The 27,663-nt window shown below is 39.8% G+C and overlaps 1 protein-coding gene across 1 annotated transcript in view; it reads right to left on the bottom strand.

The window, feature by feature from the left end:
* The window catches only part of Aoah (acyloxyacyl hydrolase), a 222,352-nt gene that overhangs the window by 25,016 nt on the left and 169,673 nt on the right, over positions 1-27,663 (bottom strand). Inside the window, exons 13-15 of the mRNA XM_032884823.1 lie at positions 19,626-19,708; positions 5,066-5,102; positions 4,245-4,319 (exon numbers count right to left, since the gene is read on the bottom strand). Coding sequence (XP_032740714.1) covers positions 4,245-4,319; positions 5,066-5,102; positions 19,626-19,708 — 195 coding nt within the window. The remainder of the gene's footprint in view (positions 1-4,244; positions 4,320-5,065; positions 5,103-19,625; positions 19,709-27,663) is intronic.

The raw sequence follows: 27,663 nt of genomic DNA on the forward strand, positions 1-27,663 counted from the left end.
CCAAGATGAGACAAATCATTTAAACAGATCTATAACCAATAATATTATAGCAGTAGTAGAACGTTATGCAACAAAGAAAAGTCCAACATCCTTCAGAAAGATCACACATCAACACTTCTCAAATTATTCCATAAAATAGTAAAGGAAGAAACTTCCAAGCTCCCTTATGAATCCACTACACTCTATATAAGGCCTTTTACAAAAGAAAGAAAAACTATGCCCTAATCTCCATGATTGAAACAAATGGGAATATTCTCAACAAAATATTTGAAAACAAAATTCAAGAACACATAAAAAATGTGATCAGCCTGACCAAGTTGGCTTCATTCCAGAGATGCAGAAATGGCTTGACATATGCAAATCAATAAATACAATAATTACATAATTTAACTTGGCCTAAGGAATTAAGTAATTTTAAATGAAATGAGCAATAAATATTTTTTAAAGTGCCCAACATTCTCAGCTACCAGAGCAATGTAAATGAAAACTACTTTGAGATTCTATTTCATCCCGGCTGTAGAAAGCTATAATCAAGGACAAAAATGACAGTAGATACTGGTAAAGATGTAAGGGAGAAACTGGTATTCCCTTTCTCTGGAGATGTAAAAAGGTGTGGCCCCTGTGGCAAATTTATATTGGAGCATCTCAAAAAATTAAATATAGAATTATCATAAGAATCAACTATACCGTTCCTGAGCATATACCCAAAGAACTCTGTATCCTACCACAGGAATATTTTACATTTTTGTCACTCGATGTTTTTTTCTTAATAGCAAGGAACAGAATCACCCTAAGTGTCCATCAGCTAAGGAATAAAAAAACGTACCTCATACACCCAATAGGATATAACTGACCGTCCAAAGTTTCTGCTGCTGTAGCTCACACACAGTTGCTCTCTTTAAGGAGTGTTTCTACTTTTATGTCACATTAAAGAGTTTCAAGGACAGGCATAGATAAACTCAAGGTAAGTGAAATAGCACCATAGTGGAAATGCTAGGTACCTCCACTTTGCCTTTCTTCCTGAATTCCTGATGCTAAACGTTGCCTTCCAGTCATGACCTGAAATCACTTACAAGTACTTACTGCACAGCCACATGCAATTAGAGAACCGAGAATCATGTGGTTGCATTATTTCAAGAAGAGATAGCAATGTCATAAAAAAAAGAAAGTTGAAGTTGTAAATTAAGGGACAAACCAAACTCCTGAACCTTAGTCCCGGAGAGACCTGTTATGCAACCCTCTGGCTTGGGCTTTGCATGGAAGTCTTTTGTCCATTCTGGGATACCTACTCTACCTTGATGTTCTGCCATCTGTCTTTATTTTTCTAACCCCTCCACAGGACAAAGCAAAGTGGGCACTGCAGGGACACAGTTACTTCGTCCAAACACTGACTGCTTCTCTGCCCAGATAAATCCTGGCCCAGGAGAGGTTGGCATGGGCCTCTAGCTGATGTGTTTTTTGACTTTTTGGAAAAGGAAAGCAAGGAATGGGTTGGAGGGACATCTTGAAAACCACACACTCAGTGATTCTGACATTTGGAGGGAGATCCCCTCTGCAGGCACTCTATCTAGTTGTAACCTGTTTGCTGTCTGTACCCAAAGGAATCTGATGCAGAGACTGAAGAGACATTATCTGGCTGGACCAGAGGTTGTTCTTGTGTGCAGTGAAGGGTGGAAGGCATATCTATTTCTCTGCTGTGAGCTTCCTGAGGTCAAGGGCTCAGGTCTTTTGTCACTGGATTCCAGAGCCTGACCTAGTACTTGGCTCCTGCAGGTCCTAGCTTTGCTACTAAATGTCAGTAGCACAGATTCCTTTACTTTGTGAGCCTCAGCTTCTTCATCTGTGAGCCTCAGCAGGCAGACAGTCATATTTGCCTCTTTGGGTTGCTACAGAGATGAAATGAAGAGAGGAATATGTATCTTGGACCAGGCACATCAGGTCTTAAGGAGCGTACAGTCTTTACTGGAAAGTCCTGGATGGCTCATCATAGAGGCAGGGACCTAGGTCCTTATAATGTATCTTTAGTTGCTTTGGAGTCCTGGAGGGAACTAGGCAGGAACTGGCCCATGAGCAACTATGCATCATAGAATGTCATATTCTGCTTTGAACTGATTAATCTGTACTTCATTTAGATTTTTGTGGAAGTGAATGAGCTTTATTCCTATTGGGCTTTGTTCTCAACACAGGCTTGGGGTGCTCAGTGAATGGCTAGGACAAGGGGAAGGTATGTGAGAAGGGAGACCTCCAGCTGGCCAATAATCAGCTATGCTACTTAGAGCAAGTCATATCTCTTTTTTGCATTTTATTGGATATTTAATGTATTTACATTTCAAATGTTATCCCCCTTTCCAGTTCCTCCCTCTCCCATCCTCCTCTCCTTGCTTCTATGAGGATGCTCCCCATCCTACCCACACACTCCCACCTCAACACTCTGGCAATCCCCTATACTGAGGAAATAAGCCTTCACAGGACCAAGGACTTCTCTTCCTATTGATGCTAGAAAATGCCATCTTCAGCTACAATATGTGGCTGGAGCCATGGGTCCCTCCTTGTGTATTCTTTGGTTGGTGGTTTAGTCACCGGGAGCTCTGGGGGGGGGTCTGGTTGGTAGATATTGTTGTTCTTCCTATTGGTTGCAAACCCCTTCAGCTCCTTCAGTCCTTTCTCTAACTCCTCCATTGGAGTCCCTGTGGTCAGACTGATGGTTAGCTGCAAGCATCCTCATCTGTATCAGTAAGGCTCTCAGGAGACATCCATATCAGGCTCCTGTCTGCAAGCACTTCTTGGCATCAGCAATTAGTGATTAGGTTTGGTGGCTGCACACGGGATGGATCCCCAGGTGGGGCAGCCTCTAGATGGCCTTTCCTTCAGTCCCAGCTCCACTCTTTGTTCCTGTATTGCTTCCTGTGAGTAATTTCTTCCCCTGCCTAAGAAGGACTGAAGCATCCATATTTTGGTTTCCCTTCTTCTTGAGTTTCATATGGTCTGTGAATTGTATCTTGTGTATTCTGATCTTTCGGGCTAATATCCACTTATCAGTGAGTACACACCATGTGTGTTCTTTTGTGACTGGGTTGCCTCACTCTGGACGATATTTTTTAGTTCCATCCATCTGCCTAAGAATTTCATGAAGTCATTGTTTTCAGTAGCTGAGTAGTACTCCATTGTGTAAATGTACCACATTTTCTGTATCTACTCTTCTGTTGAGGGACATCTGGGTTCTTTCCAACTTCTGGCTATTATAAATAAGGCTGCTATGAACATAGTGGAGCATGTGCCCTGGTTATATGTTGGAGCATCTTTTGGGTATATGCCCAGGAGTAGTATAATTGGTTCCTAGGGTAGCACTATGTTCAATTTTCTGAGGAACCTCCAGACTGATTTCCAGAGTGGTTGTACAAGCTTACAATTCCACCAACAATGGAGGAGTGTTTCTCTGTCTCTAAATCCTTGCCAGCATCTGCTGTCATCTGAGTTCTTTATCTTAGCCATTCTGACTAGTGTGAGGTGGAATCTCAGTGTTGTTTTGATTTACATTTCCCTGATGATTAAGGATGTTGAAATTTTCTTTAGGTTCTTAAGCAAGTCATATTTTTTCATTGCTTGTCTTTCATGTTTTCCTAAAATACTACACATACAGCTACTGGGAGTTTCTCCAGAGACTTCCTCACCCTTTGTTTACCTTTGGCCACAACCATAGGTCAGCTGCCTATGTGCAGCATATTTTTAGGGTTATAAATGGATCTTGACACAGCAAGTGCAATTTACATGTAGTTTCTTTACAAATGCATGTCTATGCTTTCTTTTCTGCACAAGACTGTAGTATTTGTGTGGCACGTGTTCTTGTGAGAAGACTATGTGCTACAGTTCTATGCTGTTGAGAATATCATGTATTCTAAGTCTTTGTTCTTGGTGAAGCATATTTGTGTGTGTGTGTGTGTGTGTGTGTGTGTGTGTGTGTGTGTGTGTGTGTTATAACCCATGGTTATTTCTGGCATTCATTTTGATGTGATGTCAGAATTGAGAGCTAATGGATCTGATTCAGTTTTTCAATTTCATAGGCTGTTCCTGTTGATTTCTCATACCAGGACTTTCTTCTAAGATAAACTTATTGGGTGTTGGCACATTATAGCAGATTAGACTGGGGTAGAGAGTGCAAAAGGGAGAAAGCCAGAGCTAAATCCCAGCTAAATAGGCCCATTGACATCTTCCCAGCTTTGTTCTCATCCCTCTCAATGACTTACCCATTACAAACATCGTTCCCAATCATGGCATAAATAACAATGGCTGGATGGTCCAGTGCCTGGTTCCTAGACAAACTGAGAAAACAAAGGGTATAATCTCAATTCAATTTCCTATTAGGAAATGGTACATCAATGCATAATATTGAAGAGCAGATCAAAATCCCAGCTAAATTGACCCACTACCACCTTTGTAACATTCAGAGCACTAACATTGTCTACAAGCTTAGGTGAGTCAGTTGAGTTACTTATGCTCAGTTTCATAGAAAATTCTCAGAGCTGTGGGATCTACTCAATTCACAGAGGCCAAGGCTTCCCAAGGCTTCTGTTTAGGACATCACAGCCTCACTTCTGAATTTTAATACCCAAACAGAAAAAAAAGTATTAACTTGACAGGCATGGTACATCAGCACTTAGAAAGCCATAGCAGGAGAATTACATGAGTTTGAGATGAGTTTAAGTGGCATAGTTACTTTGGGGTCTACAGCATGAGGCTCTGTCTCAAAAACAGAAACAAAAAACAAAAAAAAAAAGGATTAGTTTTCTTATTTATAAAGCCAAACTATGATGTGATCATCATGGTTTTGCAGTTACTCCTTTCAGAGCAAAATTTTACTCAATTCAGATCCATTTTATAATCCTTTGAGAACATACATTTTCCAAGATTACTGGCCCAAGAAGATGATCCCCATTGGGATGATAGTGACTAATGAACTGTTGATATTCAGTAGAAATGATCATGGGGTAATAAATGAGGGTTTTAATTACTTTTAAGATAAGTTAATCATATTTAAAATGATTTCTTAGATTTATCTTCCACTGACCTTTCGATAAAATTCTTCAGATTTCTGGAAGATGCACCTGAATAATAACAATTAAGAAAGTAATTGTTAATGTGTTTCAGTGACACCATTGATGCAAGAGTCTGACTGGATGTCCAAGTCACACTGCTGATGGCGATTGCTTGTTTCTGGTGATTTTCTGTGGTGTGTTATCTTGGATCTCACCTTCCTGGGTTCTCTGCTTCCTTGGCATTGTACTAACAGAACCCAAGACCCCTTGGATTGGTGTGTTGTCATAGATGAGTAAATAATTTAGTAGATGTGAGAGAAAAGTATCTATCTGTCTCTAAAGAGACAAACTATCCCAAAAGGATCAGAGAGACAGAGAAAAGGATTCTCTGGGAGAGACATCTTCCTGGAAGCCCCCATTTAAGATCCTTACATTCAGAATAATGAGTCCTTAAAAATAGAGACTCTCTCTGGGCAGTCGATTGCTCTCTGCTGGCTTCTAGAGGGAAGAAATGCCCAAGCTCCTGCCAACCCAGTGCTGATGTTGTGTTATGGAAGCTGACATATCTGCTAGGCCCTTCATTCAATTCTACTCCAAGACTCTTAATCTCTCATTTTTAGGATAATAATCAAGAAGTGTTATCATTCTTAAATGTTTTTCATAATGATAAATAAAAATCAAGGAAAGCTCAAACTTTGTTATCCTAAAATTATAGGACCAGGTCCAGCCAACCTTGAGTACATATGGGAACTTGATGTTCAGGCCACCACACAACCTCAGGAGAATAAGACTGAAAAGTAGTCAGAGGTAATATTATCAAAGTCCCTTGTCTATTCAGGACAAGGATTGCCAAGCCGTTGTATGAAAGTAGTCATAGTAGATTTAAAAATTCACCACAGCTGGAGGTGGTTGTCACCTGTAATATACCAGCATCCTGGAAGCAGAGTAAAGAGTTCAGGGCCAGTCTGGCCTGGGTAGTGAAGTCCTGTCTCAAAACACAAACGAATAAACAATAACAAGCCCCCACAAAACCAAAAAGTAACCACAAAAAAGAAATAAGGAATTACTTGTTCTTTGCTTTAATGCCTATTTTTTTTCCTGTACAGAATTCTCTCTGGTACAAAGTCCTCATTATTTTTCATCCTCTTCATTTCCTATGGAATCTCAGTTTTACAAATTTACCTAAGTGGTTTGTATTTTTCCTTCTCTACTCTCTCATCTTCTCAGTTTTCATTTCTGCTATGCTTTGGCAAGACTCAGCTCCACATCTTTCTTCTGTCTAATCTCTACTGTCTTCTTCTGAAAGTGTCTCTCTCCAGCTGCTCACTGCTGATATGTCTGCCATTGGAGAAAATGCAGAAATGGCAGTGGTATGTAATAAGCAGCACAGGCATCACCTTGCCTCTGGGACATGGCAGAACAAGGAAAGTATTTGAAAAACATATACATTTTGTACCCTGCAATTATAGTTTCACAGAAACGGAACAGGTTGATCCTGGGATAGAGGATTTTTATTTATTAAGGTGATCCAGTGGAGAACTTACACATTCCCTGTTAAGAGAAGAAGAGTTCATATAGACCTTAAAATACTTTCCTGTAGCATCCTTTAAATAGTGTGTATCATATCAAAAGATATGATTTCAGCCTCAGTTAGCCTGCCCTAACAGAATTTCAATGTATGTTCCCACTGCTGGGTTGGTGTTGACCATACTGTCAAGTACTTCACATTCTATGCATTCTCTCAACGTCAAAATTAATTTTGATGTTCTTCTAAGTGAACTGTTAAACTTAGTGCCTGACAGTAGGTTCCAAATTCTTCATATAAAGAGAATTTTTAAATATATCTAGAATAAGTCTTCATGAAATAAATGATTACTTCGGCAAAACAATGATGTTTTACTATGTTAGGTGTTGTAATTGGTTCTGGGTATAGATTAGTGAATTGAAAAGACATAGCCCTGCCCATAGTCCAGGTCCAGTGTTAATTACCCTACCTAGAAAGAACAGCCATTACTTAGCTCTGATGAATTTGTGTTGTCTAGAAAGAGTGTCCCTGTTGTTAGACTTGTCTTCAAAATGGAAGTTGGAAATATGAAACTTTTGTCAAAAATGTACTGATCGTAGATTTTGGCAATGAATCCAATGATTCTAAAAAAATGTTTTGTTTCATGATACAAACCCCATACAGGTTAGGTTTCAAAGCGATTTGATTATTGATAGAACCACAGGAATGCATGTATGTCAAGGACAAAATGTCGGGTCTCAGGGATTAAGAGCACTCGCTACCCTTACAGAGGACGCAACCATAAGTTCTTTCCCAGCACCTACAGAGCAGTTCACAGCCATCTGTGTCTCCAGTTCCAGGGATCTGATGCCCCTTCTGGCTCTTCAGGTAATAGGCCCAAATGGTGCTCAGACACATGTGGAGACAAATATACTCAGACACATAAAATAAAAAAATAAATCTTCAGGAAATAAGCAAAGCATCACATAAACAGCACTTTCTGATTTCATGTGAAGATATATCTTTTCCATGTGTGTGAAAACATTTGGATTGCCATTTCTAGAAAAATTTTATGACTTCTGCCCACTTTTGTTTGGGCCAGTACATATATATTCACATATATGTATAAATATATGCACATGTATACATATTAGTTTTTATATCTGTAACAGATTAAATACTTGTATTGCAAAGAAAACTACAGTATGTACAGAACAAGACACAGCTGTGGGTCATGTGTGTCTTCTGCCTACCTGAGCCCTCTCATGTACAGGATAAAACTGCATCTACTTGTTCAGAATAACTTTAAGACCCCAGATTTTTGTTTGTGTATTATAACAGAAGACACTACTCTAAAACCTTAAGATTAAAATAATGATATTTATTCCTTTCCTTTCTAACAATATGGTTCTGGAATTATAGATGCATGCCACCATTCCAAGCTAAAATTTTGCAAGTACTCTGTTTGAAGGTCTTGGTGGTTCTCCAGGAGTTAGGGATGTTCTTCTTGCCATTGAGCCTTTCTTTGGAGACAGTTAAGATAATAACAGTCTCATCAGTGTCAGTCTCTAACAGATGGAACATCTCATGACTGGTTATAACCTTTAGAGCCTAGAGAAATTCTGATGAAAATGTTTCAGCATACATTGCTGTGACACTTGCTATGAGTTTCTCAAGCATGTCGCTCATAGAGGCTCTTGGACCATCAAACCACCCATGAAAGGTCTTTTAAGCGTTGCATTCTATGGTCATTCCAATATGACACAAAATGTTAGGAACACAAGATTTTTCTAGATGTCTCCTGTCAGTGAGGCTTTAACCACCTTTTGTCTGGATCCTCCTTCTTTTCCTGCTCTTTTTTGTGTACTGTCTATAAGTGAGTGTGCAGATATGTGTGTCTGCATGCAAATGTGAAGGCCAGAGGAGTATACTGGAGGTTTCCCTTTACCATTCTCTGCCTAATTGTCTTAAGAAAGGGTGTCTCACTAAACCAGGAATTGGCCATTTTCACTAGTCTACCTGGTCATCAAGCTCTTGATATCTACCTGCCTCCCCCACTCCACACCCAACCCCGCTCCCCCACTGAATCCTGGGCTTACAGGCACAAGCAATCATGTCTAGGTTTTTATATGCGTGCTCTGGATTTGAACACAGGCACTCATGCTTGCAAAGTAAGCACTTACCTACTGAAACGGTTCCTTGGCTCCTTTCTGCTTTCTAAAACGTCCATTACTGAGAGCACACTGTTGATTTTCTGAGCCTATCTTAAGCCATGGCTCCTGCCATCAGTCACTGTTGCTCTTTCTCACCAGGAGTGAGAATGCCCCAAACCATCCATTCACTCAAGAATGGACTCTGGCCTTCTCCTCCTCCTTCATGAGGTTCCCCATTTCTCTTTGCTTTTAAAGCTATTCAGGCTATTCAGACACCACCCACCTCTTCTGTATCATGTTTTCTCCAATTCATTTCATGGCTATTCTAGTAGACCATGCATGCATATCATCTGCAACTTCCTTTCTCTACAAACTAGATTTTAAATGATGTAGATTTTTCTTACAGTTTTATAATTCATCAAGAATTTTCAGAAAAATAATTTGTTGGAAAAACCTTGATAATTTTACATTTTTCTTTTCTAAAAGTGTTTGTTTGCAATAAACAGAATCATTCAGACTAAGATATTGATTTTAAGCCTCAGATCCCAAGCAGTTAACAATCATATGTTGTGACAGTTCCTGACACTGTTTCTATTACTGAGAATGTTTCACATTACAAATGTTCCAGTTACAAACAAGATAAATTCCCTAAAAATAATTGAATAGGGTAGTACATGCTTCCAATTGTGACTGTAATCTACCTCCCAGTGACAGTGTTTGCAAGCACGCTTCCCCTGTGTTGATAGCATTTCCCCAAAGCTGTTTTGCTCCAAGCCCCACCTACTGCACTTACTGTCCCCTTTCTTACACCTTTTGGATACTGCTCAAACTTTAATTTTTCTGTCAAATCTACTTTTCCAGAATCAGGTATCTCTCACTTCCAGAGGGTGCAACTTATTTTTGTCTGGTGACATTCCAACATGACTGTGATTATTTTCTTGTTTTTCCTCTTTTTTGGTTTGGTTACAAACTCCATGGAGGTAGGGTCTTTACCCTGTTCATCTTCCTATCTCTAGAACATGTTGCAATACTGAACAGGAAGAAAGTAAAGACCAAAGGCAAGGCACATCCAGTCTTACATAAATCCCAAGAGCATTTAAGATGTCAGTAGACATAGCAGATCACTTTCCTTTTGGTATCTTTTATCTGAACCTCTAAACAAAACAGATTATTGAAAGGAGATGACCTACACCTGCACACTGATAAGTACATTTACTTGAAGTAAAGAATTTGCAGTGCAAGTGCACTGGTTCTAGGCTGGTGAAAATTTTGACGAACAGCGGGACCTGGATTCCTTACATGGTTACTGTCATGAGCCTTGCTTTTTCCTGGACCAGTTTGTCTTGGTTTCTTTTTGTTGAGGTGATAAAATATTCTGACAAAAGCAACTTTGGGGGGGGGGAGAATTTATTTCAGCTTACAATTCAAAGCAAAACTCATCATGTTAGGTAAGTTAAGGCAACAGGAACTTGAGGGGTGGGGGTTTAGGGAGTTACACTACAACCACAGTCTAAAGCAGAGAGAAAATGAATTCAAGCATGCTAGTTCTCAGCTCTCTTTCTCCACTCCTGTATAATCCAGGCTCCCTGCCTAGGGAATGGTGCTACTCACAGTGGATGGATCTTCCCTCCTCAATTAATGGAATCAACACCCCACCCTGAACATGACCAGAGACCCATCTTCCAGATAATTTTAGATTTGGTCAAGTAGGCCATTAATACTAACCATCACAAGGTTGTATGAATAAATCTAAAGAAATAGTTCTACTTGAATAAGAATGTCTCCATTGTTTAGGGATTGGTTGAATTCTAAACTCTTGCAAGAATTAAACATGGTGAAAAGCTAATACATATAAAAGAGTGATTTTCTTCTATATGATATATGTGTCATATTGAATTTTATTCTCTTAAAAGTTCCTATTATTTTATTATTATTATTACATTCTGTATCTTCAGGATATATTGGATTCATATAAGAAAACAATTTTAAGCTGTAGGCATTGAGTACTTCTATATTATTTTTCAGATCATGTATTTAAGACTTGGATACTAAAGATTCTCTCTAGTGCTTTGACCACATTATTTCAGGCTCCCCAAACAGAAATGTCCTAGATGTTATGCTATAAATAATCTCTCCCATCTCCTTTCAAGGTTTTGGGTTGTGATCAAATACTCAATCCAATAGTGATGCTCCCCACATGCTTTCAGGGCCCTATTTCAGTGTGACACAGGTGACCTCGGAAATTTCCTACAGTGCTGTTCTTATGGCTTTTGAAAGTATTTTAAACATTTTCATTTTGAAACGATTGCTAAAATTCTATAAAAATAGGACAAAGATACATACATATCCTTTACCTAGATTTTTCTAAAAATACACATCTACAATAATTACAAGGATCAAAACTACAAAACTAACATGGGTACAGTACTATTGTCTATTCTGAATACCTAACTTAAATGTCACTGATGACCACTTTTTGGCCTGGTTTAATTCACTCTACTTGGATCTCAGGCCTCTTTAGTCTGCCTTAATCTGGAAAGACTACTTTATGTCTTTATGACCTTGACATATTTTGATGCTACTGGCTAATTCTTAAGTGGCTTTCAGTTTGGGTTTGTCTTAATGTTCCTCATGACTAAACTCAGGTTATGCAATTATTTTGGCAAAAATACAATACCAGAAGCTCAGTTAGCTTAAGGTACAAAACTTATTTTATTCCAGAATAGAGATCATGGGAGGTCTAAAAATAAGGAGTCCTTACGTGTGTAAATGAATTCAGCTTAGCCTGCAATAATATACTTTTTATAGTTCAATTATAGTTTGTCTCTTTATCCTTTTCTCTTTTGCTTTTATTCCTTCCCAAGGAGACAAAGAGAACTAGCCCAGAATGCTGAGTTAAGGTATCTAATTCTGACAATTCCCTCTGGATCGCCAAGACAATTCAAGACAGAAAGATGGCATTTTTTTAGGCCATAGTCTAGAAAGGGGAAAGTATGGCATGACTTTCAAGAATGTGACTTTCAGTAGGAGACAGACATGGTTAAAAGTCTATCACTGGTGAGGTAATGGATCATGGGAATGTTATATAACTTTCTGAGCCACATTTTCCTCATCTGCAAAATAGAGTTGCTTGTATATTCACTGAGAACAGAGCACGTGTATTTAGAGCTGGTACTTCTCTCCCCTTGAGTTTTAAGTATCAGTGAGAAATAAGATAAACACTCAGTTGCTGGGTATGGTAATGTATGCCCAAGGTAGGGATTCATGCGATAGGAGATGACATAGTGTCCTGTGTTGTGGTTTACAGATATGGTCCTATATGCTTTGTTGATGGCCACTTTGTCTACTGGTGGTATGACATTGGTGGCAGGAAACATAACTCATTGTTGCTAGCTGTTCAGTCTGAGGATAATTGATATAGACAGCTACTTGGGTGAAGCAAAGATGTAGACTAACCTTATGGAAAATAATTTCTGGATAAATCAGTATTAAGAAAAAATATTTTTTGTTTAAAAAAGGACAGAAGTACATACCCAAGAGTAGATACATGTCCCTGTGGAGAGAGTGGCTCTAAATTTCTTAAAATAAAGCATGTAAATACATTGTGTGTAGCTTTTGAATTTATGTTGTTCAACGTATAGAATCAAAAGATTAAATAAAACTGTTTTGATATATTTATTTTTGCTAATGATTTTTTCTTTAGTAAACTTTAAAGTAGTTCATGTAGTATTTCTGTACAGGTATATAGAAAGGAATGCTAATGGTATGAAAACAGAAGTCAGAAAGGTCAAAGAAGTTCTTAGGTCCAGAGGTCACAAGGAACTCAATATACATGTTTTGACTGTCAATATGGCTCGCATGTGTGCACGTATGTGTGCATGTGTGAGAATTTCCTCCAAAACAGGAATCTGGCTGCCTTGTAGACAATTTGGTTAGCTGTGTGATAGTTCTTGACTTTTAGCCAGTCTTCTATCTGACTTCTTTTCTTTCTTATGTTTCTCTATGTTTTCCTGTCTTTCTACCCTACCTCAAGGGTAGTGGTGTGCCAGGAGAGCATAGTTTAGTGGCTACTCAAAGAGTGACCTGTTAGCATCAGGTAGCTTCCAAAGACAGTTTCTCATTCTGTGGAGAAATCACCTTTGTTCCTCACTCCCCCATTCATCTGACTTCAGGGCCTCCTTCCTCAGCTCCACTAAGGAATTCTCCCTTCAGCCTCCTTGCTTCAGTCTTTCTACTCTGGACCCTGCTTACCTGATCTTCTCAACACTTTCTTAAATATATTTTATTTTTAAATGATTTTTGTTATTTGTGTGTGAGTGTATGAATGTATGTGTGTGAGTATGAGTGTGTGAATGTATGAGTTTGTGTGTATGTGAGTATATGTGTATGTGTGTGTGTGTGAAAATGTGTTTTTGTTTTTTGGCATTTTTTGTTTTGGTTTTTGTTTTTAAGAATTTTTTCCTAGCAAGAGTTGAGCTGTTTGGAGATCTCTGGATAACAAACACAGCTCTTTCAGAATTTTTTTTTCCTAGCAGCTACCGAGAGAGAACTGCTTAGAGAATGAACACAGCTCTTTTAGATTTTTTTCCTAGAGAATCCAATTTTTTTTCCTAGTAGCTTTTCTGACTTTGGTCAGAAAACTCATGAGCTAACCAGAGAGCTTTTAGAATTTTTAGAGCATGAAAGAGCTGAAAGTTATCTCTAGCAGAAAGCTATCTCAAGCAGACTACAGAGTCAAGTGTTGTCTACAGAGAGCTGTCAAAGGAGCCATTTCAAGCAGGCTACAAGGCTTTCACTTTTTTTTTAACTGGTCCAAAGCACCCCTTCCTCAGAGCCCTTCTCCAAGCCAAGGCTGGTTCTTGGCAAAGGAAGTCTTTCTTCTTCTCCTGCTTGCGCTTACTCGCACCTATTGGAACCTACTGCTTCAGGATTCCAGCTCATACAGAAGACCAACAGAAGTACCTAGCCTTATGGTGCTGAGCACCTACTAGTGTCTGGGACTTCACATTCATAGCTGCCCATTGTTGAGTTAGTTGGACTGCAGACTGTAAGTCATTCCATAGTTTCCCTTAATATATAGGGATATTCCATAACTTCTGTGACTCTAGAGAACCCTGACTAGTACAGTGAGCATGTGTGTGACTATGTGAGTTGTGTGTGCATGTGCAAGTAGGGGTGCTTCATCATTTGCGTGGAGATCTCTGCTTCTGCTCTTGGTATCAGGCTTACATGCCAAATGCTTATGTTGATGACCTGAGTCTGTATTTCCCAAGCTGGCCTGACTTTTGCCTCTTTTCTAGCTTCTCTAGCTAGCTTCTCTAGGTCTCTGCTATTCACTCTCATTCTTCAGAGGTTTAACCAAACCCAGAGGAAGGAACAGACCAAGTGAAGTTTCTTCAGAGTGTGGAGTTCATGGTGTTTGTAGAGAACATAAGAGGTTCATAACCCAATTAGCTTTACAGCACGGAGCTGGATAGGTATAGTAGGTGGGTGAAGAAGCAGCAAGGAGCCGGGTTGGTGTAGTAGGTAGGTAGTTGTAGTAGGTGGATAGGTATAGTAGGCGGGTAGGTGTAGTAGGCGGGTAGGTGTAGTAGGCGGGTAGGTGTAGTAGGTGGGTGAAGATGCAAACTTGAACTTTGGCAGTTTATAGTCTCCAGGAACTAATCTTGACTCTTCCCAGGGATCCCTGCTCTCCACTTTCTCTGTAATGGGCACATGGGGAAAGAATCCCTTTCCCTCTGTAATGGGAAGCTTGATCTCAGGGAAAAACATATCATAAATATTTGAGCATTTCTGAAAGCAAAAACCACCTAATCCAGGTGTTTATATAAAAATTTGCTGGACTTGCAAAAACAAAATGAGAAAGATTGTCAGTGCAGAGTATTCCAGGCTTATAAAATCTCATTTGGCATCCAAAAGGAGGGCTCAGGAGTATCCTGTAAACCTGTCAGTGTTTTCCTCTGTGGGCTGTGAGCTGGAGTAGTAGGCAATTGAGGTTCAGGAATAGGGTTTAGTTGTTTTTAAAAGCACAGGAGTCTTATTTACTTCAGAAGATGACTTAATAGATTTTTATTTACTTAAAAGTATAGTTTATATCACCTTCCCTAGTCCCTGGTAATCACCAAATGTCCTTTGCTTCTGTAACTCTGTCTAATTTAGATGCTTCATAGAAGCAGGGGCTTCAAGGTTCCTTTATGTTGTTAGGTAAGGCAAGGCTACTTTCTTAAGTTGAATAGTATAGCATTGTATTTATATATTATATTTTCTCTATCTATTTACATGTTGGTGGACCTTAGCTATTATAACTGATGATGTAATGCCAGTATCTCTTTGGGATCCTGTTCTTAATACCTTGAATAAATATTCATAAGTGGGATTGGTTAGTAATACAGTAATTCAAGTTTTCATATTTAGAGGAATTATCCTGCTACCTTCTATAATGGAGAGATGACTTTACATTCCTTCTAATAATACAAGACTCTGATTTCTCCTTATCCAAGTCAATCCTTGTCATTAGTGTGTGTGTGTGTGTGTGTGTGTGTGTGTGTGTGTGTGTGCGTGTGTGTGTATACCATCTCAGCAGGTATGAGGTGGTATCTCAGAGTAGTTTCTACCTTTGATATTAAAGGAAGGAAATAACTGTATTCTAGTAAAGGACCATTATCCATGCTTTAATCCTCTTCAAAGGTTAAAAATAACTTGAGAGCTTTTACGTAAAAAAAAAAAAAAGAAGAAGATGGATAAGTCCCTGCTTACCAATGCTAGCTAAGGTCGGTGTTAAGCCTCTGGCTACTGGTCTCACATGCCTTCTGATTCCTGTTCAGCTGGGAACTAGACTTAAAGAAAATGACCCAACCCTAAGCCCAAGAAAGCTCAACTTCAACCTTGACAAAGAACTTGTGTGACAAATTTGGCTCTCCTGGGTATGAAGGAGGGCCTGAATCAATCAATAACACAAAGGGCTGAACTCCTAGTTTCTGCATCCTCTCTAAGCCTGAATCCTGAGGACTGAGTGAACACTCAGATGCAAAGAGTGGAGCACATGCATGGGTAAGACAGGGCACCACCGTTTCTAAGCCAGCTTTCATAGATGGGTGCTAACTATCTACCAGATGGTCTAGTTTCTATGCAATGAGTTCTTTGTTAGAGTCAGGGTGACATCTTAAGGTCAGTTCTCCTCCAGTTTATTAAGTTTCAGCCCTCAGCATGGTCTTGAGCTCAAGTAGCCAAGGCTCTATTCCAGCCCCTCCAGTCAGCAGCCCTGCCATCCTTTGGAATTTACCTCCCACCCCTCCAGTCTGCCTCCAGCACTGGTGAGTGCTGAGGAATAACCCTCTTGCTTCCCATTCCTGGCAGGGTGTAGCCCAAGGACTTCCTATCCTAAGGACTCCTTTCCTTGTCTGGCTCATTTCTCTGTTCCCTACCTTAGCTCTTGCTCTCAACCGCAGACTTGTCATCTGTAGCTCCTGTCATTTCTCATTCCTCTCCCCTCCTGGCCTCTTCTTCCTGGATCCCTCTGCTGCTCCCGTGCCTCATTCTTTCCTTCCTGCCTGCCAGTGTCTGCAAGGACCTGAATGCCCAGCCCAGGCACTGCTGCTTCATCTTTAAGAGTCCTGGTTCATATCACTGACATACTTCTTTTCCATTTATTTGCTATGTTTTAAAACCTTTGACATTGAAATGTTGATGATTTAAAACTACTGGATAAATAATAGTACAGATGGGACTGGCCACCATTGTGTTTATGGTGCTTTGCTGATGGACATTTGCAAATGTTTAAGAAGCCATGTCTCCTGATCCTTCTACTGCCCATCTCTCCTCACCAAGCCCTGTGGCACTCAAGGATGCTGCTGGTATCTCTTTTATGTATGGTGTCCTATCTGGGTCAAACATGCTCCAGGTTTTATGATGCTTGTATAATAATAACATGGCAGGAAGCTAAAACTGCAGTAGCCAAAGGGACTATCCTCACTCATTGCTACACTGACTTTGGATTCTATGTCTTTCCAAAGAAGAGTGGGTATAGATGACCCACTCAAGCAGGCTTGTCATCTAGGCCATGCAAGTCAAGATTCTGGTATCATGTCCCAGGTCCAATCCTAAAGCCTGTTCTATTTTTATTCTGCATGGAAAGATTTTGTAAGTTAACCAGAGAGGGAGGCCTCTGCCCTGTTTCCTGGATCTCACTCCCCTCTCTGAGAGGTAAGATAAGGGACTAGCCAAAACACAACACCCTGCAGTGTATTGGTCACCTTTTGCCTTGTCTGTTTCAGCAGGTTGGAACTGAAGGGGCCACTGCAGACTACCTCCCTTGCTGATTATGGAGAAGATAGGGTGGGGCTGCTGTTTCCTAAGCTTCACATCAAAGCATTATTCCTAGAATCATAGTGATTCCCACACTTCACATTGTAAAAGGCTCTGCACGTATCTGCAGACACATAAAAAAATCTTTTATATAATGGTCAAGATGAAAATAGGAACTGTTCCTTTAATTTGTACCACTAAATTTAAAAGAAACTCTTTAATATTCTATTCAACTATTTCTTCCCCTTTTTCTCTTTCTTACTGGTTCTGAAAAGTAAAAGCAGCCGTAAATATGCAGAATGCCGAGAGCTGACTTTTCCGATGTCTAATAAAAACCTTGGGGAGTAATTGAAATAACTTGGTGTGGGCAGTCAGGTTACATGCTGCATAATATCAAAAGAAAATGCACAGCAAGGAAAAGCACCAGAAAATAGGAAGAGGAGCTGGAGAATAAAAGCAGGACATTAGATAATGGGTAACTATGGGAAACTAAAAATATCCGCTTAGAATTCCGTTCTTAGAAGATCTGATGAGATGTGTATTCAGAGAAGCAGTAATTCAAGACAAGGTGAACATTTGTATAATTCTAAGGAATGCAAATCGAAGAAAGAGAACTATCCCTTCCTCTTGAGCTTCCACTCACTGCATAGACATAAGCTGGGACTTTGCACTGGGCTCACTGTGCATTCTTTGTGATGAGTATCTCCTAATTCCCTTAGCCTTTTGTTGTGGACACCCTGGATTTCAAAGGAGTATGCATAGCTAAGGCAGCAGAACACACAAGGAGAACTGGCTAACTTTGGTTGCTGGGGGTACTCTTCGGAGCATCTCATTCTGGTCATCATGAGTTTGTCAAAAGATTGCAAGATTTTGGGTCGCAAAGCAATGTTGACATATTTGGGTCATGAGATAGATAGAAATGTTGACTCTAAAGTCACATACAGAGAGAACAATTAGAACATGCATGTCTTAAGAGTTGGACTGCTCATCACTCCTCCTTAACTGCATACATTTATCCCATTACGCTTTCTAGACTCAATTTATATATATGAAACATTTCAGAAAAAGTAGAGTTAAAGGGAGGAAAGAAAACAATCACTCAAAATGTCTCAAACAATGATCCTCAGGTATGTCCTACTAATCTTTCTTCTTAGATATAGCTCTTCCCCATTTCCTTTTAAAAATATGGTAAAATTTGAACTATAACATTCAACTTATGGTCTAATTTTATTTAGTCTATATTTCCTCTTTCCTGTTTAAAAAATAGACTACTAGTCCTAATGTCCTAGAGCTGCATAGTATTCCACAAATGAGTTTCTGTTATTTTTCCAGTCTATATTGAAAGCAAGTCTCTGTTGCATTGGGGGGGATGTTTGAGTCTCTCACAACAGCAGAGAAATGAAGTAAGGAGCTTGTACCTGTGGGGATTCACAAGCAAATCCCTTGTGCACTGTTCACTTCCTGCTAGTTGTGTTCACACTTAGAGCAAAGCTAACCTTTCTCTACAGACCACCAAAGATTTCAGGCAGGAAGGATGCCTGACCTTCATTGATGTCTGAGTAGATTTACACAAGGTGGGCAGAAGTTATCTCTATGACATGGGACAAGGCTCTTGACCTGCCCATGTCTCCTTTTCCTAAGTTGCAGCAATGTGGATAGCCCCATAGTTTTCTCATTTTGAGAAAAATGTTTTAACATATCGGTTAATTGAATTGAGTGCTGTAGTCAATGTGTACATTAGAAGTTTTCTTTCCTATTTCTACCATAACACTCCCAGAGGGACTGCAATCAATGATATCCTAGCTCCAAGAAAATGCAATAAATACTTGCTGACAGTGTTTGTTGTGTACAGGATTAACTGAAATATACATACAGATACATACTTAAAGTGAAATGTGATTCTCAACACTTTGTAGGAGTTGAGTAAACGCCAACTACCATTAAACAGTTAAAACACCTTTGTCTTATTAGAAGAGCAGGGCATTCACTCTACGTAGAGTACTTATGTTAAGGAATATATTATTTGTGAGTAACACATTTAGTTAACACCCATACTTCTTAGACAATCTCTACACATCTTTAGTCAGTGAGACAGGGTAACTCATGGGCTTTAGCCAGGCTGAGGCTCCTTAAACAGGGGTATTATGATCCTCTTAAACCAATATTCCATCAGAGTGGAGGGCAGACCTCACATGAATGAAGTTTAAAAGTCTGACCGCTGAAGATGTGTGGGAGAATGCTCTGCTGGGCAGAGGAGAGCTTTTGCAGTGACCCTAGTATGCCCTTATTTAGGTTGTGCTTCTTGAGCTGTGTATATCTGCAATTGACTGAGAATTGCTAGACCCCTTTTCACTGTTGGTTAACTGATCTGGCCTCCATATTCTCTTGTCTGCATACCTTTCTTTCTTTCTTTCTTTCTTTCTTTCTTTCTTTCTTTCTTTCTTTCTTTCTTTCTTTCTTTTTTTTTCTGTGTATAAATGTCTGGCAGGCCAGAGCACTGTGCTCAGAAAGAGTAGTGCTGTTGGAAGGGTGACTTCACTGTGTTTTCTAATGCTAATTATTGCAATAATTCCCAAATAAAGTCAATTCTTACAGGTGCTTTGGAGAAAGCATAAGTGACAGGCTACATACCATTTTTTGAGATACTCTGGTAGTCTCTGTGATTGCAATGGTTTCTTTTTCTCAAACGATGGTAAATGGATTTTTCTTCAATTCTGAAACAAATACATAAATATATATTTAATGTCAATATATTCAACGTTTATATTAAAAGAAACATTTTTCTGTAATGCTCTTAGAAGTGCAATAAAAATGAACTCAGCATACGCAAGCTTTACTGATACAGTTTCTTTATACTGTGAAAGTATTGTTGGTTGGACACAAGGCACACACATATAGGAAGGATGTTGTTGCTATCAAAGTTTTGCTTTTGTATGGAGCTCTGCAAAGTCACATCTTTCTAATCTTTCCACCAAGAATGATTACTGCAGTTTCTTCTTTACTGTTCTAAAAGTGGAAGGCATTCCCTTTCTTAGCCGCTGTAAGGCTATAGAAGATGCTCCTGCCTTGGGGACTGCTCTCTTCTATACACGTGTGTGTTGCGTGCAGAGCTTGAAGAAATACTTGTGTCCCCATGGAATGATGACTCCATCTCCTGCTTCCCTGTGCCTATACTGTCTGACTGAATCCTGGATAATGCAATTGAACTAGAAGTGTGAAGTGGCATTTCTGGATCTTTATTAGGGAACACTCTGAAGACAACACTTGTTCTTTCTTAATTCCCTACCAGTATTCTGTTGCCCAGAATAGGAACACTACTGTTTTGGATAGTGTAGTCAAAGATCCATCTTAGAAAGACAGAGGGGTAAGCTAGAGGACCCTGTATCCCTGGGGAGACTGGGTAGAGTTGAGCTTTAATACTAGTCCTAAATTGCATGACTCTGAGCTTTTCTGTGCAAGAAAAGTAAACTCAATTTTTATCTTATTCAATCCATATATTAAATCTCTCATTTGGAGCTTAATCTAATATTAATGGACACATAGCTTGGAGATAAATTTGACATGAGTATTGGGTTATAATTATAGAAATTTTAAGCAATTTTCTTGGCTTCCTTTTGTACTATCTTTGATTTTCTATTTTGTTTTGCCAAGATTTTAATTTAATTTGAATGTAATTTCATGTTATATTGTCTGTATTTTTATAGACTTCCTAAAAGCCTTTTTGAAAGAAGACTAAATATAAACTAATGAATGATAATTTAACTCATAAATATTCCATTACTCTTAAAATGCATTTCCATCTTCATAAATTCATATTTAACATCCTTGCATATAATCATCCTGTCTTTTAAGTATTATGAAAATTAAACTCATTGGATTGCAGTACTTGGTACCTGTCTTAAATCATTCAGGAAGGTAAATAGGAATCATGTTTGGGTTTTCAGGATGCACTGAAAGTAGCATTCAGGAAGACCTACTTCTCAAACTATTCAAAAGAGGAGGAGGAGGAGAAGGAAAAAGAAAAAATAAAATAAACAGAAAGATCACTCCCAGACTCTTATGAAGACAGTCTCATGCTAATACTAAAACCATGTAAGGATCATTTCTTTTCTGGTCCAATCTATTTGGAGTTCTGTAGGCTTATTGTGTGTTTATGGGCATCTCTTTCTTTAGGTTAGAGAAGTTTTCTTCTATAATTTTGTTGAAGATATTTACTGGCCCTTTAAGTTGGGAATCTTTGCTCTCTTCTATACCTATTATCCTTAGGTTTGGTCTTCTCATTGTGTCCTGCATTTCCTGGAGGTTTTGGGTTAGGAGCTTTTTGCATTTTTCATTATCTTTGACAGTTGTGTCAATGTTTTCTATGTTATCTTCTGCCCCTGAACTTCTCTCTTCTATCGCTTGTATTCTGTTGGTGATGCTTTCATCTATGACTCCTGATCTCTTTCCTAGGTTTTCTATCTCCAGGGTTGTTTCCCTTTGTGATTTCTTTATTGTTTCTATTTCCATTTTTAAATCCTGGATGGTTTTGTTCAATTCCTTCACCTGTTTGGTTGTGTTTTCCTGTAATTCTTTAAGGGATTTTTGTGTTTCCTCTTTAAGGGCTTCTACTTGTTTGCCTATGTTTTCCTGTATTTCTTTAAAGGAATTATTAATGTCCTTCTTAAAGTCCTTTATCATCATCATGAGATGCGACTTTTAAATCCAAATCTTGCTTTTCAGGTTTATTTGGATATCCAGTATTTGCTTTGGTGGGAGAACTGATCTCTGATGATGCCAAGTAGTCTTGGTTTCTGTTGCTTAGGTTCCTGTGCTTGCCTCTTGCTATCAGGTTGTCTCTGGTGTTAGCTTGTCTTGTTGTCTCTGACAGTGGCTTGACCATCCTGTAAGCCTGTGTTGTTAACATTTCTGTAGATCTGTTTTCTTTCAGCCATATCTGGGAATAGAGAGCTGCTCCTGGGTTTGTGCGTCCTGAAGCCTCCAGGCAGGTTGCTTGGAGCAGAAGAGTTGGTCTTACCTCTGCTCTCAGGTGTGTCAGAACTCCTGGCGACTTGCTTTCAGCTCTGGGCTTGGGCAGAAACCAGAAGGATCCTGTCTCTGATTGCTCCCAGGTTCCTGTGCCCAGAAGGCACAGAGGGCACTAGGTGGGTTCCTCTTGGGCCAGGAATGTGAGCAGAAGTGGTGGTTTCCCCTGAGCACTCAGGATTGTCTGCACTTCTGAGAGTCCAGCTCTCTCCCCGATGATATTTGCATACAGAGAGCTGTGGGACCAGTTAAGTTCTTTGAGCATGCCTATAATTCTGTTTCTACCCATACATATATAGTTTAAAGGAAATCTCCCACCTGAGTTGACAACTGTCTCCCTAAAGAGAAGTAAGCTACCTAATAAAATTCAAATACTAAGCATAAGAAGCTCTCTTTTGGGTTATTAGTCAAGGTTATAGAAGAAACTTCCCAAATATTATAGGCTATTACTGTTGCCTTTGGTTGCCTCCCAGACATTGAAGTTAAGTCCCTATTGCTGAAGACACATACTTTTCAGACATGGGACCCAGGTGACCTGAGCTTCCAAGTAAAGGAATCAACCAATATTCCTACACAGCTATGATGCCTGTGAACCACAACAGTGACCAGCATGGCATGATAACCCTAATGGTACAGTAGTGGCATTGCATAACTTGGTGGTAACCACAGCTCTGTAAAGTTTCTAAAGGTCTTTTCAATATGAGGGTTACCATGCTTGGTACTGAACCTAACCAACTACACAGTATAATGAAATCAAAGATCCTGGAAGAAAGCCAATAAACACACTGCACTAAAATAGCACGATTTTTCTATGTTCTAAATGTTTATCCTTATACTCACAGATACTTTCTCACCCTCATCAAAGAAACTTACCTCTATTTTCAACAGATAGAGATTGCTATAGAAAGCCACAACTGATCACAATGAAGAGAACAAGAGTTCATGTGATACTCAGTATCTACTGATAACATCTATTACATAATTCCTGTACCTAAGGCTCAGGGAACACTGTAGAAAAGGGAGTAGAAAGAGTGTAAGAGTCAGAGGAACAGGACAATTGCTGTGAGATTATATCTCTTAGAAATGACAGAGGCTACCCTCATGTAGTCTCCTTAACATGGCAGCCTAAACAAGTCCTGATCAGCAATGACACAAATGAACAGGCTAACATGGCTGGAAGAAATCTCATGGGACCTAAACCCTAAACAAAGAACTATAGGCATCTGGGGAATGCTGAGATGAAGATAAATGGTCTTCCCCAGGGAAGTTTTCCAATGTGTTATCCAATAACAAGTGGTCAGTCATGAGATCCTATGGATGCAGGTAGCATTATACAGAGGGAATGGCTTGTATTTATGTACTTAGGTTTGCATGTGATAATACTTAAAGAAAAAGAGATCATGAATTTGAAAGAGAGCGAGGTTGGGTATTTGGGAGGGTTTTTTAGGAGGAATGGGGGAAATTATATAATTATGATTTTTAAAATTACTATTTAAAAAATCTATAAAAGGGGCTCTAGTGAAAAAAGGGAAGGTAATTCAATTGTACTTTGCCATACAAATGAGATTCTCTTGAATTGCCCTTCCCAGCATAGCAGTTTGGTGAATTCTACTAACTACTCAAGGTCACTATTATATGGCAGAAAAAAAAATGTCCTCCTCCAAGTGAGGATGCTTCGATCCACTTGGGAGAGAGAAGAAACCAGAAGGCAGAGGGAGGGAGGGAAGTGGTTGGGAAAGGAGGAGAGGGGCAATGGAAAAGGGGAACATGATCAGGTATTGACTTGGTGGGCAGAGGGTGGTGGAGGGATAACCAGGAGTGAATCCCTGAGTGGGCAACAGAAAGAATGGAAACAGGCAACCTAAGGAGGTGGGAAGTAGGGGAACTCTCTAGAATGTACCAGAAACCTGGGAGGTGAGAAAATCTCAAGACTCAAAGGGAGGGACCTTAGATGAAATGCCCAACAGTGGGTAGAGGGAACTTGTAGAGTCCACCTCCAGTAAAAGACAGGGCAACAAATGGATGGATGGGGTTGCTATCCCACAATCAAAAACTCTGACCCAGAACTGTTCTTGTCTAAAAGAAGAGCAGGGACAAAAATGGACAAGAGACTGAGGGAAAGCAAGTCCCGTGTCTGGCCCAAACTGAAACCCATCTTAAGGAGAGGCTTCAAGGTTTGATACTATTACTGATGCTATAACTGATACTATGGTGTGTTTATAGACAGGAGCCCAGAATGGCTGCCCTCCAAGAGGCTCAACAAGCAGCTGATTGAGACAGAAACAGTTACTTACTTCAACCAATCATCTGAAGTTGGTGATTCCTGTGGTTGAATAAGGGAAACGCTGGAGGAAGTTGAGGAGGGTGACCCAATAGGAAGCCCAGCAGTCCCTACTAACCTGTACCCCTGAAATCTCTCAGACACTGAGCCATCAATTACTAGCTGATCTGAGGCCCCTAGCACATATACAGCAGTGGATTGCCTGGTCAAGCCTCAATGAGAGAAGACTCACCTAACCCTTGAGACTTAAGCTCAGGGAATGAGGAGGCCTGTCAGGGTGTGGGGGTGTGGGCAGTGTGTGTGGGGACATCCTCTTGGATATGGGGGAAGAATTAGAGGTCAGAAGGGGAGAGGTATAGCAACTGGACTGGAAACAAAGATTGGAGATTAAAGAATAAGAGGAGGAGGAGGGGGAGGAGGTAACGGCAAACAAACCTGAGTTATACTCTAAGATCCTATCTTGAAAATAAACCAATTAACAACAGCAACAAAAATGGCCTGCTAAGCTCAGCCTGAACTCCCACCTCTCAAAACTATGAGATATCAAAAAACCAACCAACTAGATCAAGAATCGACAAGTGGGATCTCATAAAACTGCAAAGCTTCTGTAAGGCAAAGGACACTGTGGTTAGGACAAAACGGCAACCAACATATTGGGAAAAGATCTTTACCAATCCTACAACAGATAGAGGCCTTATATCCAAAATATACAAAGAACTCAAGAAGTTAGACCGCAGGGAGACAAATAACCCTATTAAAAATGGGGTTCAGAGCTAAACAAAGAATTCACAGCTGAGGAATGCCGAATGGCTGAGAAACACCTAAAAGAAATGTTCAACATCTTTAGTCATAAGGAAATGCAAATCAAAACAACCCTGAGATTTCACCTCACACCAGTGAGAATGGCTAAGATCAAAAAACTCAGGTGACAACAAATGCTGGCGAGGATGTGGAGAAAGAGGAACACTCCTCCATTGTTGGTGGGATTGCAGACTGGTACAACCATTCTGAAATCAGTCTGGAGGTTCCTCAGAAAATTGGACATTGAACTGCCTGAGGATCCAGCTATACCTCTCTTGGGCATATACCCAAAAGATGCCCCAACATATAAAAAAAGACACGTGCTCCACTATGTTCATCGCAGCCTTATTTATAATAGCCAGAAGCTGGAAAGAACCCAGATGCCCTTCAACAGAGGAATGGATACAGAAAATGTGGTACATCTACAGAATGGAATATTACTCAGCTACCAAAAACAATGCCTTTATGAAATTCATAGACAAATGGTTGGAACTGGAAAATATCATCCTGAGTGAGGTAACCCAATCACAGAAAAACACACATGGTATGCACTCATTGAGAAGTGGCTATTAGCCCAAATGCTTGAATTACCCTAGATGCATAGAACACATGAAACTCAAGACGGATGATCAAAATGTGAATGCTTCACTCCTTCTTTAAAAGGGGGAACAAGAATACCCTTGGCAGGGAATAGAGAAGCAAAGATTAAAAGAGAGACAGAAGGAATACCCATTCAGAGCCTGCCCCACATGTGGCCCATATATATACAGCCACCCAATTAGACAAGATGGATGAAGCAAAGAAGTGCAGGCCGACAGGAGCTGGATGTAGATCTCTCCTGAGAGACACAGCCAGAAAACAGCAAATACAGAGGCGAATGCCAGCATCCAACCGCTGAACTGAGAATAGGACCTCCGTTGAAGGAATCAGAGAAAGAACTGGAAGAGCTTGAAGGGGCTCGAGACCCCATATGTACAACAATGCCAAGCAACCAGAGCTTCCAGGGACTAAGCCACTACCTAAAGACTATACATGGACTGACCCTGGACTCTGACCTCATAGGGTAGCAATGAATATCCTAGTAAGAGCACCAGTGGAAGGGGAAGCCCTGGGTCCTGCTAAGACTGAACCCCCAGTGAACGTGATTGTTGGGGGAAGGGCGGCAAGGGGGGGAGGATGGGGAGGGGAACACCCATATAGAAGGGGAGGGGAGGGGCTAGGGAGATGTTGGCCCGGAAACCGGGAAAGGGAATAACATTCGAAATGTAAATAAGAAATACTGAAGTTAACAAAAAAAAAAAATTAACCACTTAAAAATATAATTATTCTGCCTAGGTTGCTACCATGCAGGTCGTGCTGGGATTTGTCTTGGTAGAACCATCCCCCCCCCCCCCCCGACTCCAAACTATCATTAGATTTCAATTTAACTCTCCCAACAAAATCCGTTATCAGTTCCAGTGACCTGTTCGTTTTCTGCATGTGCAGAATTCAATAGAGCTGTTTTAAATAATTCTTTTTCTTTATTAAACACTACTCTAAAATCCATAATTCAGGAGACAGTAAACAGTTGCATTTATTTCTCTCCAGCTCAGCTCTGTGAAGCCGACTGTGAAGTCAGTGGGGCATTCTCACGCTAGCCAGTTTTTGTTATCAACTACTCAACATGAAAGAAGATTATATTTTGCTGTTAATGGGAGAAACGGAGGGAGAATAAAGACCCTAAGTATTTAAAAAAAAACAAACCAACCAAGCCAACCAACCAACGTAAAAACAAACAAACAACAAACAAAAAACAACCCCCAAAAAAAAACCCTTGTTTTAAGCCACCAAGTTCAGAGTACTTTGTTATGTGATACCTAGAACAGATGACTATGGAGTTCTAGATTATGTTAATTTTCTTAGATGGCGAAAGGAATTTCCTCATCAGTTTCAGGCCTCCTAGCATAGAATATGAAGCAATTGTGTCTTGTGTATTTTAGTTATCCGGAATACCACTTTGTGTCAACTATTCTGAAGTGTTTGCAGGGTGAGCTTGGTGTGAATTTCTTTTCATGTACAGTATCAGACATTCAAAAGACCTTTCTACTTAGAGATTCATTTTGCACAGTTCTGAGATTTATTCTTGAGTTATTTCAAAGATAATATTTCTATCTCCTTTTGTCTCCCCTACAACTATATTTTGGATAAAAGCTCATCTCAACTGATCTTCTAATTGTTCTAGGTTTTTTGGTTGTTTGTTTCGGTTTTGATTTTGGTTTTTTTGAGACAGGGTTCCTCTGTAGCCTTGGCTGTCCTGGAACTTGATCTGTAGATCAGGCTGTCCTGGAACTTACAGACACCCACCGGCCTCCTACTTCTAAGTGCTGGGATTAAAGGTGTGTAGTAGAGGACCTGGGTTCAATTTCCAACATGCACATGGCAGCATAAAACCTTTGTAATTCCAGTTCCGGGACTCGGCACCCTCCTTTATCCTCCACAGGCACTGCCGAACACCCACACACATGAAATAAAAAATTAAAAAATCTCAACATATAAAAGATAAAATGAAAAACAATTCTCTCT

The sequence above is a fragment of the Rattus rattus genome, chromosome 14 (genome assembly GCF_011064425.1).
Source record: "Rattus rattus isolate New Zealand chromosome 14, Rrattus_CSIRO_v1, whole genome shotgun sequence".
Taxonomy (NCBI): Eukaryota; Metazoa; Chordata; class Mammalia; order Rodentia; family Muridae; genus Rattus; species Rattus rattus.